The sequence below is a fragment of the Sarcophilus harrisii genome, chromosome 2, assembly GCF_902635505.1.
Source record: "Sarcophilus harrisii chromosome 2, mSarHar1.11, whole genome shotgun sequence".
In the NCBI taxonomy this organism is placed as follows: domain Eukaryota; kingdom Metazoa; phylum Chordata; class Mammalia; order Dasyuromorphia; family Dasyuridae; genus Sarcophilus; species Sarcophilus harrisii.
Window position 1 is genome coordinate 261,173,857 of NC_045427.1, and position 16,845 is coordinate 261,190,701.

Below are 16,845 nucleotides of genomic sequence, written 5' to 3' on the forward strand. Positions count from 1 at the left end.
TGACCCTGGCCAAGTCACTTAACCCCAATTGCCTCAGGGGAAAAAGAATAGGGTGTCTAAGATGACAGGGAAAGATAATAATGAATATTGGAGAAGATGTGGAAAAATTGGGATAATAATGCATTGTTGGTAGAATTGTGAAATGATTTGGAAAACAATTTGAAACTATTCCCAAAGGGATATAAAATTATGCATACTTTTTGATCCAGTAGTATCTCTACTGGACCTATATCCCAAAAAGATCATAAAAGAGGACAAAGGACTCACATATGCAGCTCTTTTTGTAGTAGCAAGGAATTGGAAATTGAGTGGATGTCCATCAGTTGGGGAATGGCTGAACATGTTATGCTATGTGAATGTAATGGAATATTATTGTTCTATAAGAAATGATCAGCAGGATGATTTTCAGAAAAGCCTGGAAAGGCTTACATGAACTGATGCTGAGTAAATAAAACCAGGAGAACACTGTACACAGCAACAATGATGTTATGTGATGATCAGTTGTGATAGATTTGGCTCTTCAACAATGAGGTGATTCAAAGCAATTTTTATAGACTTCCAAAGGAAAGAGCCATCCACATCCATACAAAGAACTATGGAGATTGAATGTGGATCAAAGCATAGTATTTCTACCTTTTTGTTGTCGCTGTTTGTTTGCTTGATTTTGTTTTTCTTTCTCATGTTTTCTTTTTTCCCTTCTGATCTGATTTTTCTTGGCACAGAGTGATGAATATGTAATTATGTGTAGAAGAATTGCACATTTAACCTATATCAGATTGCTTGCTGTCTAGAAGAGGGGGAAAAGGTTGTGCATAAGCTCGCATAAGGTTTTGCATAGATGAATGTTGAAAACTCTCTTTGCATGTATTTGGAAAAATAAAATATTATTTAAAAAAGAATAAAGAATAGAATAACCCATTTCTTCCTCTGCTCTTGCTCTAATGTGCTTTATATGTTGATTGGATGTGAGATGGTTTAGAAACTTTCCTGACATCAGATCATCATGTGAAGTGGCCATGGATGTGTTTCTTGTGTTCTGAGAAGTTTGGTGTTCAGAAGTGTAATGAATATGCTTGTGGTCTGCTATTCCCTGGGTCCCTAATAAAGGCTGGGACTCCATGTAGAATATAGAAACCAAATTCCTGTCCTTGAAATGGGAGTGGGTAGCTGGAACTCTGGGTTGACATGAAAATGGGTGTATCTTACTCTGTGGTTTTTTTTGTTTGTTTCTGTTTATTTTGTGTTTTCTGGAGAGGATTGGAGGCTTTCCCCAGGATTAACTTCCTAGAGGAAGTTGGATATAAGAGCAGCTTTAGGGATGAAGAAAGATAAAGGGAAGCATTGGCCAGATGGGAGGTAGAAAGCTATTTCTGGAGAAGAGCTTACTTTGAGGAGAGTAATAGAAAAGCAGAAAGGGGAGGAGGCAAAGGGGCCAGGAGGGAATTGGCTTAGTAATACATGTGTATAATCATGGATCTTGCTGTTATCATGTGTGCACGTGAGGGAACACTCACACACAAAGACTGCACTTCTGAGAAAAATCTCATCCTGAATACATGTTTTTCTCTTCTGATACTCAGACATAATGTTCCGAAAAAAGAAAAAGAAACGTCCAGAAATCTCTGCTCCACAGAACTTCCAGCACCGTGTCCACACATCCTTTGACCCCAAGGAAGGCAAGTTTGTGGGCCTCCCTCCACAATGGCAGAACATCCTGGATACCCTGCGGAGACCCAAACCTGTGGTAGACCCTTCACGTATCACCCGGGTCCAGCTCCAGCCCATGAAGGTGAGAATGTCCCTAGAGGAAAAAAGATGAACCCCATACTGATGTGGAGGGATAACTAGCAGTTATATAGTTACATATTTGAGGCTTGCAAAGCTCTTTATGTAAACTTGGGCATTAGTTCCTCACAAATAAGCCTTTGAAGTATATGTTATTTATTATTATCAAATTTCCATTTTACAGATGAGGAAACAGGAGGAGGAAAGATAAATGATTTTTCCCAGAGTTACATAGCTGGTAATTGATGCAACATTCTGGCTCAGATCTTCCTGATTCCAAGTCAAACACTCTAACCATTTTACTACCCAGCTGCCTAACTAAGCTCTCCCAAAGCTTAGAGAAAAGGAGGGGATTAAGCTTAGATTCTTCCTGACTGGGAAAAAAATAGCTTCTGTTAAAACCACAAAGAAACCTCAAAGAAGCTCTTAATTATTAGTTATTAATGAACTGTTATTCTAATTTCTTACTAATTAGTCTGGGACAGCTGGATAGTACAGTGGATAGAGCACTGGGCTTGGAATCAGGAAGACTCATTTTTATGAGTTCAAATCCACTCTCAAACACTTTCTTAGATAGATGACCCTGAGTAAGTCACTTCACCCTGTTTGCCTCAGTTACCTCACCTGTAAAATGAGCTAGAGAAGGAAATGGTAAAGAAGTCCTGTATTTTTGCTGAGATGATGAAAAAATTTCAAAGGAGATGGTGAAGAATTGGACATAACTAAAATGATTGAACAGCAACATAAACAACTAATTCATCTTGCTTTTCACAGAGTGGCTTGGGGAGAAGCAGCCAAGTAAAGAGTTATGAAAGGTCCAGGGTTCAAGGAAAAGGAGGAAGATCTGGATCTTCATCTTGCCCACTTTTGACCCTGGGTCACCTTCTAAAAGACTTCTAAAAGTCTTGAGGCAGATGGGGAAAGGGGGATAGAGGAAGAGACCTTTATTTCAGCAGATCCATCTATGCCTGCCCCCAGATGCCCTGCCACATGGGGGGCTGGAACAGAGTAAAGACCAGAGGGAGAGTTTATCCAACAAGGCTGACCTCAGCAGCAACAAATCAATTCAATAAGTATGCATATGACAGGTAGTGCAACCCAGTCCCTTGTATGACACTGTCCCTGAATCATCACTTTTTTGGAAAGTGACAAAACCTGTTTTCCCTTCATGTCCTTTTGAGGTTTATAGAAGCATTCTATCCAGAGGGAAGGGAAGGGAAGGAGTAAGAAGAGGCAAAGAGGGCAGCTCGGGATAAAAAGGATTGTTCTTTCCTTACTCTATATAGGGAAGAGTACAGGTCTCAGGGCTCTGAGACAACTGGGTAGTTCGATAGATTGATCACTGGATTTGGAATTGGGACACCTAAGTTCAAATGCTGCCTTAAACACTTTTTAGTTGTATGATCTTGCATCAGTTATTTACTCTCGGTCGGCCTCAGCTCTGTGAAACAAATGATTTCTAAGGTTTCTTTTAGCTCTAAATCTATGAGCCTGTGAATCTTAAGCTTCTTAGAGGTGGAGACTTCAACCTGATGACAGGTGGGAAACTTCTCAAGAACAGGAATCAGGTGGATAGAGCACCAGCCCTGAAGTCAGGAGAACCCATGTTCAAATTTGACCTCAGATACTTAACACTTCTTACTGCGTAACCCTGGGCAAGTCATTTAACCCCAATTGTCTTTGCAAAACAAACAAACAAACAAAAGAATAGGAATCAGGTTTTGTTCTCTGCATAGTCCTCAGTTAGCTCAGAGATAGAGGGTAAGGGGCTTTTCTATGGTTGGAGGGGTGTTTTGTTGCTAGGGTCCGGGAACAAGGCTGTGTAAAGGAGCAGGATATAAGAGGGGGAAAAAAAGGTTTCAAATTACTTCAAAGCACTTATAACAATATTAGGATTAATCTTTTATTTACTATTAAGTTTTTAAAATAGTGTTTTTACATGTAATAGTAATTATATGTAAAGACATTTTTAAACATTTATTTAAAAAGTTTTTGAGTTTAAATATTCTCCATACCTCCTTTGTCCCTCCTCCCCCCAAGAGAGTAAAATTTTTGAATTGGTTATGGATATACAATTCATGTAAAACATATTTCTCTATTAGTTATTTTATCATTGAATTTTGCTACTAGGTGGTACAATGGACATAGCACTAGACCTGGAGTCAGGAAAATGAGTTCAGATCTAGCTGTGTGATCTTGGACAAGTTACTTAACCCTGTTTGCCTCAGTTTCCTCATCTGTAAAATGAGCTAGAGAAGGAAATGACAAACCACTCCAGTATCTTTGCCAGGAAAACTCTCAAATGATTCAAAAGATTCAACAATAACAAATTTGCAATTAACAAAGCTCTTTATTTTTTGGCATTTCATTTGATCTTCACTACTGGCTGTGAGAAACTTACTTTGTGCTCATTAAGCACTTACTGTGTGCAAAATGACTGCTTAGTGCCATGTGTGTGGAGGGTGTGGGGGGGACAGCAGCAGGTAGATAAGTAAAGATAAGTAAAACAAAAGTAAATGAGATAATCTTTGCCTTTAAAGTGTTTACAATTGATCTTAATCTTTCAGAATTTATCTATAACCAAGAATAAAATGGCTTTTAACTTGTGGTTTCTTTGTGGATTAAAAAAAAAAAAAATTAAGACCTAACTAGATTAAGGCAACTGGAGCTTTGCTACAAGGCACCAAAATTTAGAGAGCTCTAACATCAGTCACATTTATTTAACAGTATAGAAACAAATAAGCTTAGTCCCTCCCTTGTAGAGTAGCCTCATTACTCCCTGGGTGTTTGTCTTTAAATTTTTGAGGGTTCCTTTTTTGTGTGTCACTAGCCTGGTTGTGAAAGATGCAATAAAAACAGGAAGAAACTGAGCTAAATTTCTCTATTCTCAAGATTTGGAAGGTGATGGGTGTGAATTCCTATGAATTTCTGTGAATTGAGGGAGAGAGTTCCTGGATGAGGGAGGAAATGTTTCTCTTTAATAGTATAGGGAGAGCTAAAGTTTCCTCATCTGTAAAGTGAGCCGGAGAAGGAAATGACAAACCATTCTAGTATCTTTGCCAAGAAAGCCCCAAATGGGGCTGCTTAACCTTTCTCAGAATCAGTTTCTTCATCTGTAAATGAAGGAGCTGGACTCAGTGGCCTCCAGGGTGTCTTCCAGCTCCAACTCTGTGATTTTATAACCCCTCAATGTCTTGTGTTCAGTTGGGTCTGACTCTTCACGATCCTATTTGGAGTTTTCTTGGCAAAGACAATGGGAACAATTTGCCATTTTCTTCTCCAACTCATTTTGCAGATGAAGAAACTGAGGCAAATAGCTGACTGAATAGCAAATGACTGAACAAGAGTAAAGAGGGGAAAGTAACTGATGTGACATTACGGATTTAGATCTGGAAAGGACCTCACAGGTCATTTTTATCCAATCTCTTCTTTTTGGAGGTGAGGAAACCTAAGCAAGGGAGGTAAGGGAGTTGCCTAAGATCACAGAGAATCAGTAACCAAACTGTGATTTGAACCCAGATCCTCCAGTGTGAAATCCAGGCCAGCTCAGTGGCGAGAACCAAGGATGGGAAGCTAGAGTCTGGTTTCCACAAGCACTCCTCCTCAAAGGCCGAGCTCTCCTCTCAGTTCTCCTTGAGGTCTGGTTCTCTGACAGCCTCTTCCCTTGCTTGCTGCCTTAGACTTCTCCCTGTCCCATGGCATCCCTGCCCTGCTTTGCTCCTCCAAGCACCAGCCTTCATGCGAACTCTTTTTTTCTCTCTCCTGACAGACGGTGGTCCGGGGCAGCACCATTGAAGTGGAAGGCTACATTTCTGGGCTGCTCAATGATATTCAGAAGCTCTCTGTCATCAGCTCCAACACCCTTCGGGGCCGGAGCCCCACCAGCAGAAGGAGAGCCCAGTCACTGGGGCTCTTGGGGGATGAACGATGGGGCCCAGACACAGACATGTACCTTCAAAATCCCCAGCCTCAGGGGGCTGACCCTTATGGTATCTACCTCAACTGCAATGGGGGAACCAAAGCAGGCCGGAGAGAAATGATGTGGCCAGAATACCAAGCTGATCAGGCCCAGCCTAATGGGCTGGTGATGAAAACCCAATCCCTGGGGCCCACAGAGTTCCAAGGAGCTGCTCAGCGATGCTTACAGCTCACTTCTTGCCTGCCCAGTTCATCCTTAGGGACCTCCCCTGCCCTGCCCTCAAGCAGAGGTGGCAAGGTTGGGAGGCAGAATTCAGAGGACCGAAGACCCCAGTCTTGCCTGGTGGGCCCAGCTGGGGGCAGGCCCAGTGGGGAAGGCAGCCCCAGCCCCAAGACTCAAGAAAGCAGCTTGAAGAATAAGCTTTTCCGTAGCATGTTTATTACTGATGGCAACAGCAAGCCAGTCCCAGCTGCAAAGAGCAAGGTAGGTGGGAGATGGGTTCTGGGCCACATTACGAGGTAATTTCAGAGTCATCATGGGGGAATAGGGCACTGGCCTTGGAATCAGGAAGATTCCTTAGGTACTCACACTGGTGACCCTGGGCAAGCTGCTTAACCTTTCTCAGAATCAGTTTCCTCATCTGTAAAATGAAGGCGCTGGTCTCAGGGCCTCTAAGGTCTCTTCCAGCTCCAACTTTGTGATTCTACAAACCCCTCAATGTCTGGTCTGTTCAGTTGGGTCTGACTCTTCGTGATCCTATTTGGGGTTTTCTTGGCAAAGATAATGGAACAGTTTGCCATTTTCTTTTCCAACTCATTTTGCAAATGAGAGTCTAAAGCAAATGGGCTCATCCAGGATCATACAACCAAGTATCGGAGGCTGGATCTGAACTCCTGAAAATGTCTTCCTGACTCCAGTGCTGGAATTCCATACACTGTGGAACCACCTAACTGCCCTTGCCTTAGCTTCCTCAATTGTTCAACCAGAGGGTTGGAGAGTGGTTTTTAAGGTCCTTCCTAGTTCTAAATTATAAATCAGTGATTCTTACTTTGAAGTCTAGAAGGTGAGAAAAATATGGAGAGGGTGCAAAGACATAGTCAGAGAATCCATAGGAAAAAATAAGCAAGCTTTGCTAAATACAACTGCTTCTATCCAGGGTCTCCATGAATACTCCTGAGACTATGTCCCTGACCATTCAGCTCACACAGAAACCATTGTTGGGAGGGGAGGACAAATAAAGGCCCAAGAAAATGTCTTTGAATTTTGAAATTATTCACCTCTAAGTGCCAGACTCAGCAATAGCATTCACTCTGTTCTGTACTTTTTCAGAGGCTACAGTCTCCAAAGGGTGCCCAATATCCTACAAGCTGGATCAAGGGGTGGGTGCCCTTTGGGGAAGCAACAATAAAGGCACTGTACCCCAAGAGCAGGGTATCTTACTCTGGGTGAGCTACTTAATACTGTTTGCTCAGTTTCCTCATCTGCAAAATGAGTTGGAGAAGAAAATGGCAAACTGCTCCTTTATCTTTGTCAAGAAAACCCCAAATAGGATCACAAAGAATCAGACCCAACTGAACACACCAGATATAGAGGGGTTTATAGAATAACAGAATTGGAGCTGGAAGAGATCTTAGGAGGTCATTGAGTGTAACTCCTTCAGAGGTTAGTGGGCATAGCAGATAGAATTGTAGTCAGGAAAAAACGAGTTCAAATCCTTCCTCAGTCTCTTACTAGTTGTCTAATTCTGGGTAAGTTACTACCTCAATTTCTTTCTCTACAAAATGGAGATATAATAATAGCAGTCACCCCACCTGGTTATTGTGAGGACCAAAGGTAATAACATGTGAAGAATCTGCCAACTTTGATGTACTTTATTAATACTAACAATTCATAATGTTGCTAACATTATTTCTTTGAAATCTTAAGGTCACTGTCTCCTTGAAGATACAGGGAATTTTAAAGGACCCATATTCCTCTGAACATTCCCCCACCCAAAATCACCTACCTAATCAATCAGTCAACTAATATTTAATGTTTTTTGAGGCAATTGGGCTTAAGTGACTTGCTATAGACCACACAGCTAGTAAGTGTCTGAGACTGGATTTAAACTCAGATCCTCCTGACTCCAGTGCCAGTGCTACCACTTAGCTGCCCCTCAATAAATATGTATTAAGCCTTCTGTAAGGTACCAGAGATTCAGAGATGAAAGTGAAAGTCTCTGCCCTCAAAAGGGCTTACATTCCATAGTGGTGAGGGGAGCAGGGAACACAACATGTACATATATAAGTTTATTAAACAAGAAATGTTGGGGAAAATCATTGGCCCAGGTGTAGATGGGGAATCAGAAAAAAATTTCATGAAAGTGATGTTTGAGCTGAGTCTGAAAGGAGCCTAGGAATTTTTATAGTCGGGGAAGTATATTGAAGGCATGGGGGATGATCAGGACAAAGGTGTGGAGGTGGGAAATGAGTATGAAGATGTGGTCAATGGAATGCTATATGAAGAATAGCAATAGAAGAAATATGTTAACCTGGAGATCTTGGGGAGACCTGAAGTTTTTGGTTTGTTCTAAGAAGGTTCATCCCAGACTAGTGTGACTAGAAACCTCAGGACACAATCTATAACTTTGGCCTGCAAGGCCATAACCATCTGTAACCATCCTTACAAATCACTCTGTTGATTCAGAGAGCCCCTTAACTTCTCTCCCTCCCAGATTTCTCACCTATGAAGCTGGGATAATAATAGCTTTTAGCTTACTGGGTCAAGTAAGATAATGTATGTAAAGTACTTTGCAGCCCTTAAAGTGTTATGTGATATTCATAGATGACATTTGAGGTTTATAAAGCACTTTACATAGATCATCTCTTTTGATCTTCACAACAGCCCTTTATAAATGTCAGCTATTATTATTGTATTATTATTATTCTGGCTTTTCCTCTAGAGATTTCAGAGCCTGAGGGATGGGAGGTGTTGTGAGAGGCCTGGACACTTTATTATGGAAGACTGTAGAAGACATTTAGGAAGGGGATTAATCCGGTCTATTGGGGATGATTTTCAATCTGTAAAATGGGAGAAGGAATTGAATTAGGTGATCTTTGAGGTCCCTTTCAGCTCCAAACTGTGATTCTAAGAATAGAATACATTCATCTCCAAGGCTAGGGGGTAGAGTATATGAACTCTTTCCAAGGCTTTTCAAATACAAGGATTCTTTTTTTTTGGGGGGGGGAGGGGAGAAGGGGGGAATTGAAATTAAGTGACTTGCCCAGGGTCACATAGCTAGTAATTAAGTAAGTTAAGTGTGTAAGACCAGATTTGAAGTCAGGATCTCCTGACTTCAGGACTGGAGATCTATCCACTGTGCCTACTAGCTGCCCCAAGCACTAAGATTCTTAAGGGAGTGGTTGATTGGGAAGCCATACTGGGAACCTCCTATATCTGCATCTTGGTGACAAGACCTTCAGCTCTCATGACAACATCTTGTATTGGGAATGAAGGGTCTCTTGAACAGTCCAACTGAAGTAGTTTGCCCGCCTCTCCTTCCTCCTACTACTTCAATTGAGTTCAAAATAAAAAAGAGATTGTTCATATTGATCAAGACTCCTAGGAGTCTAAGATTCACTAGCCTTGAGGAGCTTTTAAAAATAAGTCAAATTCTCCCATCCACCTTGGGGTACATTGTCAAGGTCTGATTTTTCAAGACCATTTCTGACCTCCTGATTGCATATTTTCAAAGCAAGCATGTCCAGCAAGATTTGTGTTTCTGGCCTCTTACAGCTAGGGAAAAATTGAAATCATTTTTACATTCTCAATTAGAACCACATAATGAGGAAGTACATGCGTGAGTTCACAGGATGGGATCTGGACACTGAATCTAGTGGTTGGAGAGACCAAGATCTCCTGGGTGGACAAGAATTGGGCCATTGGCTTTATGGAAGATTTAGGAAGTTGTAGAAAGCAAGAAATGGGCAGGGGAAGTTTTATTATGTTAGAATTCTGATGGCAAGCACTTAGAATTTGATGGGGAGAGGTAGGATGTTCTAATGGGGAGAGAGTTAGCTCTACCTTGGAATTGGGAAGACCTGGATTTGAATGCTACCTCTGAGTCATGCTAGCTGCATTATCCCAGGCAAGGCATTTAATCTTTCCAGTGTTCTAGTCAACTCTCAAGACTACAAATTATTTAACAGGCACCAACCTGCCTGGATAGAAGGGAGTTTCCTCTACCAGTGGAATTGAAGGCCATGTCCAAAATAAATCACTAAATCTCTTTGAACAGAAGAGCAACATGGTCAGACCTGTGCCATAGGAAAATGACTTTGCAGGAGAAGGGGAATCAGAGCCTAATCTCCATGTTGAGTGGAGAAGATGAGAAGGATGTCAATAATGTCAGTGATACTGTGGAGGTAGAATTGGAAGTTGATTGAATCCAAGAGTGGGAACAGTAGAAAAGCTCCAAACTTGCAAAGCCGAGTGGCTCCCTGATATCCATGTTGCTGTTCAGTTATGTCTGACTCTTTGTGACTACATGGACCTTACTGTCTGTGTAGCTTTTGTAGCAAAGATAGAACAGTTTGCCATTTCCTTCTCCAGTGCATTAAGGCAAACAGAGGTAACACAGCTAGTCAGTGTGTAAGGCTGAATTTGAACTCGAGTCTCTCTGAGTCCAGGTCTAGTGCTATATCTACTGAGCAACCTAATTGTCTTCTCCTAGTACCTGTGAGACTAAATAACTCCAGTTTGACTTTTTCCCCCTGAGGCAATTTGGGGTTAAGTGACTTGCTCAGAGTCACACAGCTAGGGCATGTTAAATGTCTGAGACCAGATTTGAACTCAGGTCCTCCTGACTTCAGGGCTGGTGCTGTATCCACTGCACCACCTTGCTGCCCCTCCTGTTGAACTTTCATAGCCTTTCACAACATGTCTTCTTCCTATTTTTTCCAGTATACCATTTTTCTATTATACTTTATGATTCTAGTAACACTGGGATCTTTGCTATTTCCTGAACAAAACACTATTTCTCTCCACTCCAACAGTTTTCACCATCCTGTACCTCATTTCTTCTGCCTGGCTTCCTTCATGTCTTGGCCAAAGTCCTACTTTAAATTTTTAAAAATTTTTCTCAATAACATGTAAAGATAATGGGGGGCATTTATTTTTTGGGGGGAATGCTTTTATTGATCTTTGGTTTCAAAGTTGCTGTATTTCTGACTCAGACAGTGCTGTGTAAAAACAATTTAATGGCATATACCACATGCAAAGATAAAGGAATAGAAACAACAAAGTTTGCATGTATTACAGTGATGGCAAGGGAAAATAGACAAAATGAGGGTGGGAAAATATTTCTTTTAAAATTATAGATACTGTTTGTACTCTCTCTCTCTCTCTGCATTTGAATGCATTTCACAGGATCTACATGTGATCATAACCAATCTGAAAAAAAGAACTTCATAAAGACAATTTCTAATATTCTTTTTTTTTTTTAAATTTTGAGCTTCAAAATTTTCTCCACCTCTTTCTTCTCTCTCTCTCCCTGAGGCAGTAAGCAATTTGATATAGATTATACATGTGCAATCATGCAAAATCTATTTCCATATTAGTCACAGACCCAAAAGGGAAAAAAAAAAAAGCATGAAAAAATAAAGTGAAAAATAGTACACTTCAATCTGCATTCAGTCCCCATCAGTTTTTTTCTTTGGAGGTAGATAGCATTTTTTATCATGAGTCCTTGGGGATTGTCTTGAAATACTGTATTGCTGAGAACAGCTGAGTCTTTTACAGTTGATCAGTGTACAATCTTATTACTGTACTCGGTGTTCTCCTGGTTCTGCTCAAAGTCACCTTCTATAAGGAGCCTTTTTCATTCTCTTTGGGGGATTTTGTAACTATCTTATTCATAAATAGTTATTTGCATGTTGTCTCCCTCTTTGACTGTGAACTCCTTTAGAACAAGGACTGTTGTTTTTTTAAACTCTCTTTTTAACCCCCAGTGCTTAGTATAATACCTGCCACATAGTAGGTCCTTAGTAAATGCTAGATGACTAGTAGTAAGTACAAGTAGAAAATCCAAGAGAAATAGGGCAGTTTAGAGGAAGAGAAAGTGAGAGAATGATAAAGGGGGTGAGTGAAAAGACAGTTTCCTTTTGTACCCGAGTCTGGGATGTTGATAGGAAATTCAGGAGGTGTCCAATAAGATATGGCATTGTGGGACTAGAAATCAGGAGGAAAATTAGGGGTTAGATGGAGAGATTCGTGAGTCACCTGTGTAGAGATAATAATTAAATTCATCATAGTTGGTGAGATCACCAAGGGAAAGAGTATATAAAGAAGAGAGCCTAGACTAGAGTCCTGAGAGACAACTATAGTTAGGGAACCAGATGAATAATGATTAAGCAAAGAGAAAACAGAAGAGCAGTTAGACAGGTAGGAGAATCAGGGGAGAATATTTCCATTCAGTTAGGAAGGAGAGAGTATACAAGAAGAAGGGATGGTCGACAGCATCAAAAGTTGCAGATGAGGAGCAAGGGGTGTAGAGAACGGGAGCAAAGAGTCCAATGAGTTTGGAAATTAAAGAGTATTAGTAAGCTGTGAGAGAGCATTTCAGTAGAGTAGTGGGGTTGAAAGCTGTATTGTAAGAAGTTGAGAAATGGGTAATAAGGAAGGGGAAGCAATGTATGCTCACAATTCTTTCTAGGAGCTTGGCAATTAAAAGAAGACATATAATAGCTTAAGAAGATTGCATGGTTAAAAGAAAAGTGTTTTTGTTTGTTTAAATGTGGCTGGTGTCTAGGGGAGGAGGAAAGGGAAAGGAGGAGAAAATTTGGAACATAAGGTTTTGCGAGGGTGAATGTTGAAAATTATGCATGTTTTTTTTCTATTTCTTTTTTTAAAATAATTATAACTTTTTATTGACAGTAAATATGTATGGGTAAATTTTTTACAGCATTATCCCTTACACTCACTTCTGTTCTGATTTTTCCCTTCTCTCCCTCTACTCTCTCCCCTAGATGGCAAGCAGTCTTACACATATTAAATATGTTATAATATATCCTAGATACAATATATGTGTGCAGAACCGAACAGTTCTCTTGTTGCACAGGAAGAATTGGATTCAGAAAGTAAAAATAACCTGGGAAGAAAAACAAAAAATGTATATGTTTTGAAAATAAAAAGTTTTAATAATAAAAATAAGTAAATAAATATGACTGAGATCTGATCCTATTTTGTAGCTCAGTAAAGTAGGAGCAGATGTCACAATGAGAGAGGCACAGGGGTTTGAGGAGAGAAAAGGAGTGTTGCATCAAATGAGATAATGTATGTTAAGAGCTATGCAAACCTTAGAGCACTATATAAATGTTCGCTATTATTAGCAGCCCTTGCAGGGAGTATGATCAAGGAAGAATCAAAGGAGCTGCCTTGCAGTGAAGGGCCAGGTTAGATTAGATATACGAATTTATAGTGGGCCCAGTCAGCATGGCTTAGACTAGGTGGACAAAAAGTCAAGAGCTGTGACAATGGATAGTTGAAATGATTAACTCTGGGGTCAAGACAGTGAAAGGAGGAGCCTGACATAAAAGTCAGAATGGAAATGGAACAATTCTAAATTGTGATTTAATCATCATGACCTCAGGATTTCATAATCTAAGATGCATAGGGCTGTTGTCAATTTGAGTGGGAAGAGGAAGGTGGGGGAATGGACTGGGAGAACATGGGCAGGGTGCAAAGACTGTAGGAGATGAGCACTAAATTTTGAATCAGAGAATCCATGTTGAAATTTCAGTTCTAATACTAATGGTATGATCTTGGGCAATTCATTCTACCTCTTTGGGCCTCAGTTCCCTTAACTGTAAAACAATAGCACTAAAACTAATTGGTTTTCACTTGTCCTCATTTCCACATCTCTGCAATTAGGGGGTTAGACCAGATGATTTCTTCCAGCTCCAAGATTACCTTCCATCTACTCTGAATATCTTATATAGACCTAGTTATTTACATCTTCCCTCCCTCAGTAGAATGGGAGTTCTTTGAAGGCAAGAACTGCTTTTATCTTTCTTTTATCCCCAGCTCTTACCACAGTGACTGACACAATGGGATAGGGAATGGGCATTGGACCTGTGATTTTACTAGTATAGGGAATTTCCAGATGAGGAAACACCCTTCTACCATTGCAGTTCAGCATCTTCTCTACCACTTACTCCCTCAGTACTGAGGGCTTAAATAAGTGAGAAGCATAACTTGAACATTGACGTAAATAAGAGGCACTTGAACTTGGCACATGGTGAGGAGGATTTGGGTCTAACACATAGTAAGCATTTAATAAATGCTTATTGACTGATTGGAATTGTTCCTGTGATCCTAGTGAGAGTGAAATTTAGGAAAACATAGGAGATCATCAGAAAGGGCAATTTGAGAGCTGAATTACATAGAGATGACAAGTTATAGTTAATGTTGACACTTAATATATCCCTATATGCATGGATAGTTAAGGAGATATAGAAATGCAGGTCAAGATAGCTAGGGAGTTTAGCATCATTCACAGTAAAGTGCTCAAGTATGAGGGCAGAATTTGGGGTAGAGAAATAAACTATGAGCTCAGTGCTGAGCTCCTGGAGAAAATGACTGGGAGACAAGCAGACTACGTATAGGAATTGGGAAGTAGTAATAGAGAGGGATGAAGTATACCCCAATGAGAATGCAGAATGAGAGAGAATCTGGAAGTAGCAATGGGGAAGGAGGAGAAAAATGCTTCCTCCTGCCCAAGGGTGTCAGAGGGCATGAGAAAAACAGCAACCAGAATGGAGAGGATAGTCAAGGAGGAAGTATCTTCCAGGAAGGAGAGAGAGACAGAGACAGACGTGCATGAATTCAGTATGGAAAGAGAGAAGAGATTAAGGAATGAAGAATATTTATTAATGATAGAGCAAGTTTCTAGAGAGCACCATGGAAGAGGATGGAAGAGAAGAGAGACTAGGGAGGGGCAGGGTTTGAGGAAGAGTACAGGGAGAAGAGGATTAAGTGTCTTGTTCAGATTCATCTGCCTAACAAGCGGCCCAGACTCTGCTTTTTTATTGTGTCATTTCTGTCACGTCCAATTCTTCATGATCCCATTTTGAGGTTTTCTTGGCAGAGATACTGAAGTGTTTTGCCATTCCTTCTCCAGCTCATTTTGCAACAGGATTAAGTGACGTACTCAGGATCACATAGCTCCGGCACAATTTCACCCTATTTTATGGATAAATCAGAAATTAAGTGACTTTCCCAATATCGCACAGCTGCTGAGTGATAGACAATGAGAGCTGTTGCCTTCTAAAACAAAGTGACTTTTTCCACTATAAAGCATTGTTTTGTTGACAGATTAATATTCCCAGAGAAGGAAATGCCAGATGGCAGGTTTGAGCTTGGAGCATGGCAGTCCTGGAGTTCCTTCTGACCCGACTCAGAAAGTTTCCAAGACAAGTTGTTTATTGAGCTGTCTCCTGTTAGTGCCACAGGGATGAGTCAGTCTGAATCCTTAACCTTTGGAATTTCCTGACAGCACTTCCCTAAAATGTGAAGTCTTGATATTCTCTCCACCCCTTTCCAGTGGGTATTTAGTAAGCTAGCTGCCAGTGGTCCTTCATACCAGCCTATGCAGTCTATGGAGACATTTCTCCAGCTCAGAGCCCCTCAGAATACCTATTAATAACAGTTGTTTTCATCAGAGGGTCTCCATGGTATAGGAATAAAAGACCAGCCTTGGAATTGGAGAGACCTGGATTAGCATACCACCTCTGACAGGAGCAGGCTGGGTGACTGTAGGCAGCTCTCAAAGATTCTCAGTTGCTGAACAGTGCTTTCCGGGTAGAAGGAACTTCCTCACCAGAAGTTCCCTACACTAAAGAAATCATAGATCTGAACCATATATACATAATATTATATGTAATATATTTTATATTAAATACATTATATAAAATATATTGCACATAATAAATTAAAATATTATTTATTTACATATTTCACTTTTTAAATTATAGCACAATTTCTATTCATCATAGGTATTTGTCAAATTGAAATTAAGTTTTTTAATTGATCCTCACAACCTTCCTATGAGGTTGATAGGTTAAGTAGTAACATCTCCATTTTTTCAGGTAGACAAACTAAGGCATAAAAAAGTTAAGTCATTTAATCAATGTCACCTATTTTTAAGTGGTGGCATAAGAACTTGAACTCAGGTCTCTGGTCTGTTTTGGGCTCTTTCCACTTTAGCATACTATAGGAAGGCTCCAGTGGATGAAGGCATTTCTCGGATTCCTTAAGCCAACCCGTTATCTTGAAATTTCATTTACTTGATCTGGTCTTAAACCAAAAGGAGAAAGGAAAAGGGAAAGAGGCAAAAGCTTAGTCCATTAGGATCAGGCTTAAAATAAATCTGCTCATCCTGGACACTTAAAAAAAACTGACATCCATCTATTTTTCATGGTTCATGGAAGGTTTCTTCCTAGAATCAAGGGCTAAATCAGACGATCTCTTGATGCCCTTCCCAACTCTGTGATTCCATGACTCTTTATGGCTTCTATGTTCTGAGCATCATCTTAAGAAAAAACATTTTTCGTGAGTCTGTCTTCCACCAAATGCTGGTCCTTCTCCAAGGAAATAACCATAGTTTCAGTGCAGATCTCTTGAGTGAACTTCTTTACCTATCATAATCCCTTCAATGATTGAACAGGCTTTACGGACTAGACAGACACTTCTTGTTCTTATTAATGAATAAGAGAGCGAGCATGGTACAGTGTAATAGAAAACTGGCTTTATATCCTAGACCTATCTCTGACACATACGGGCTGCATGACCCAGGTGTGGTCACTAAACTCTTCCACGTCCTAGGCAGCTCTCTCAGACTCTAAGCTGTTGGCAAATGGTCAAATTTTCTCATTTAAGGATTTTCCATTCCAATGAAATCCAGATCATCTAGTCTCCATCCTCAGTCAACAAACAACTCCGTATGCTGCATCCTGATCTCTACCACACTGCATCCCACTTCTCAAGTGCCAGGCTCTCCTTTCAAGGAGTTTACACCCTTTCTTGCCCATTGGTGCCTGCCAGTCTCACAACTACAGCTCGGAGAGTTTTCTAAGGCTCTGGCAAGCAAATTCCAGAGGTCAAAG

General features: G+C 40.5%; 1 protein-coding gene across 4 annotated transcripts in view; it reads left to right on the top strand.

The window, feature by feature from the left end:
- Window positions 1-16,845, top strand: part of PAK6 (p21 (RAC1) activated kinase 6) — an 88,839-nt gene that overhangs the window by 58,334 nt on the left and 13,660 nt on the right. For all 4 annotated transcript variants that reach the window (XM_031952082.1, XM_003755991.3, XM_031952084.1 and 1 more), the window contains 2 exons: window positions 1,581-1,789; window positions 5,555-6,187. In XM_031952082.1, the coding sequence (XP_031807942.1) occupies window positions 1,586-1,789; window positions 5,555-6,187 (837 nt within the window). In that variant the 5' untranslated portion in view covers window positions 1,581-1,585. The remainder of the gene's footprint in view (window positions 1-1,580; window positions 1,790-5,554; window positions 6,188-16,845) is intronic.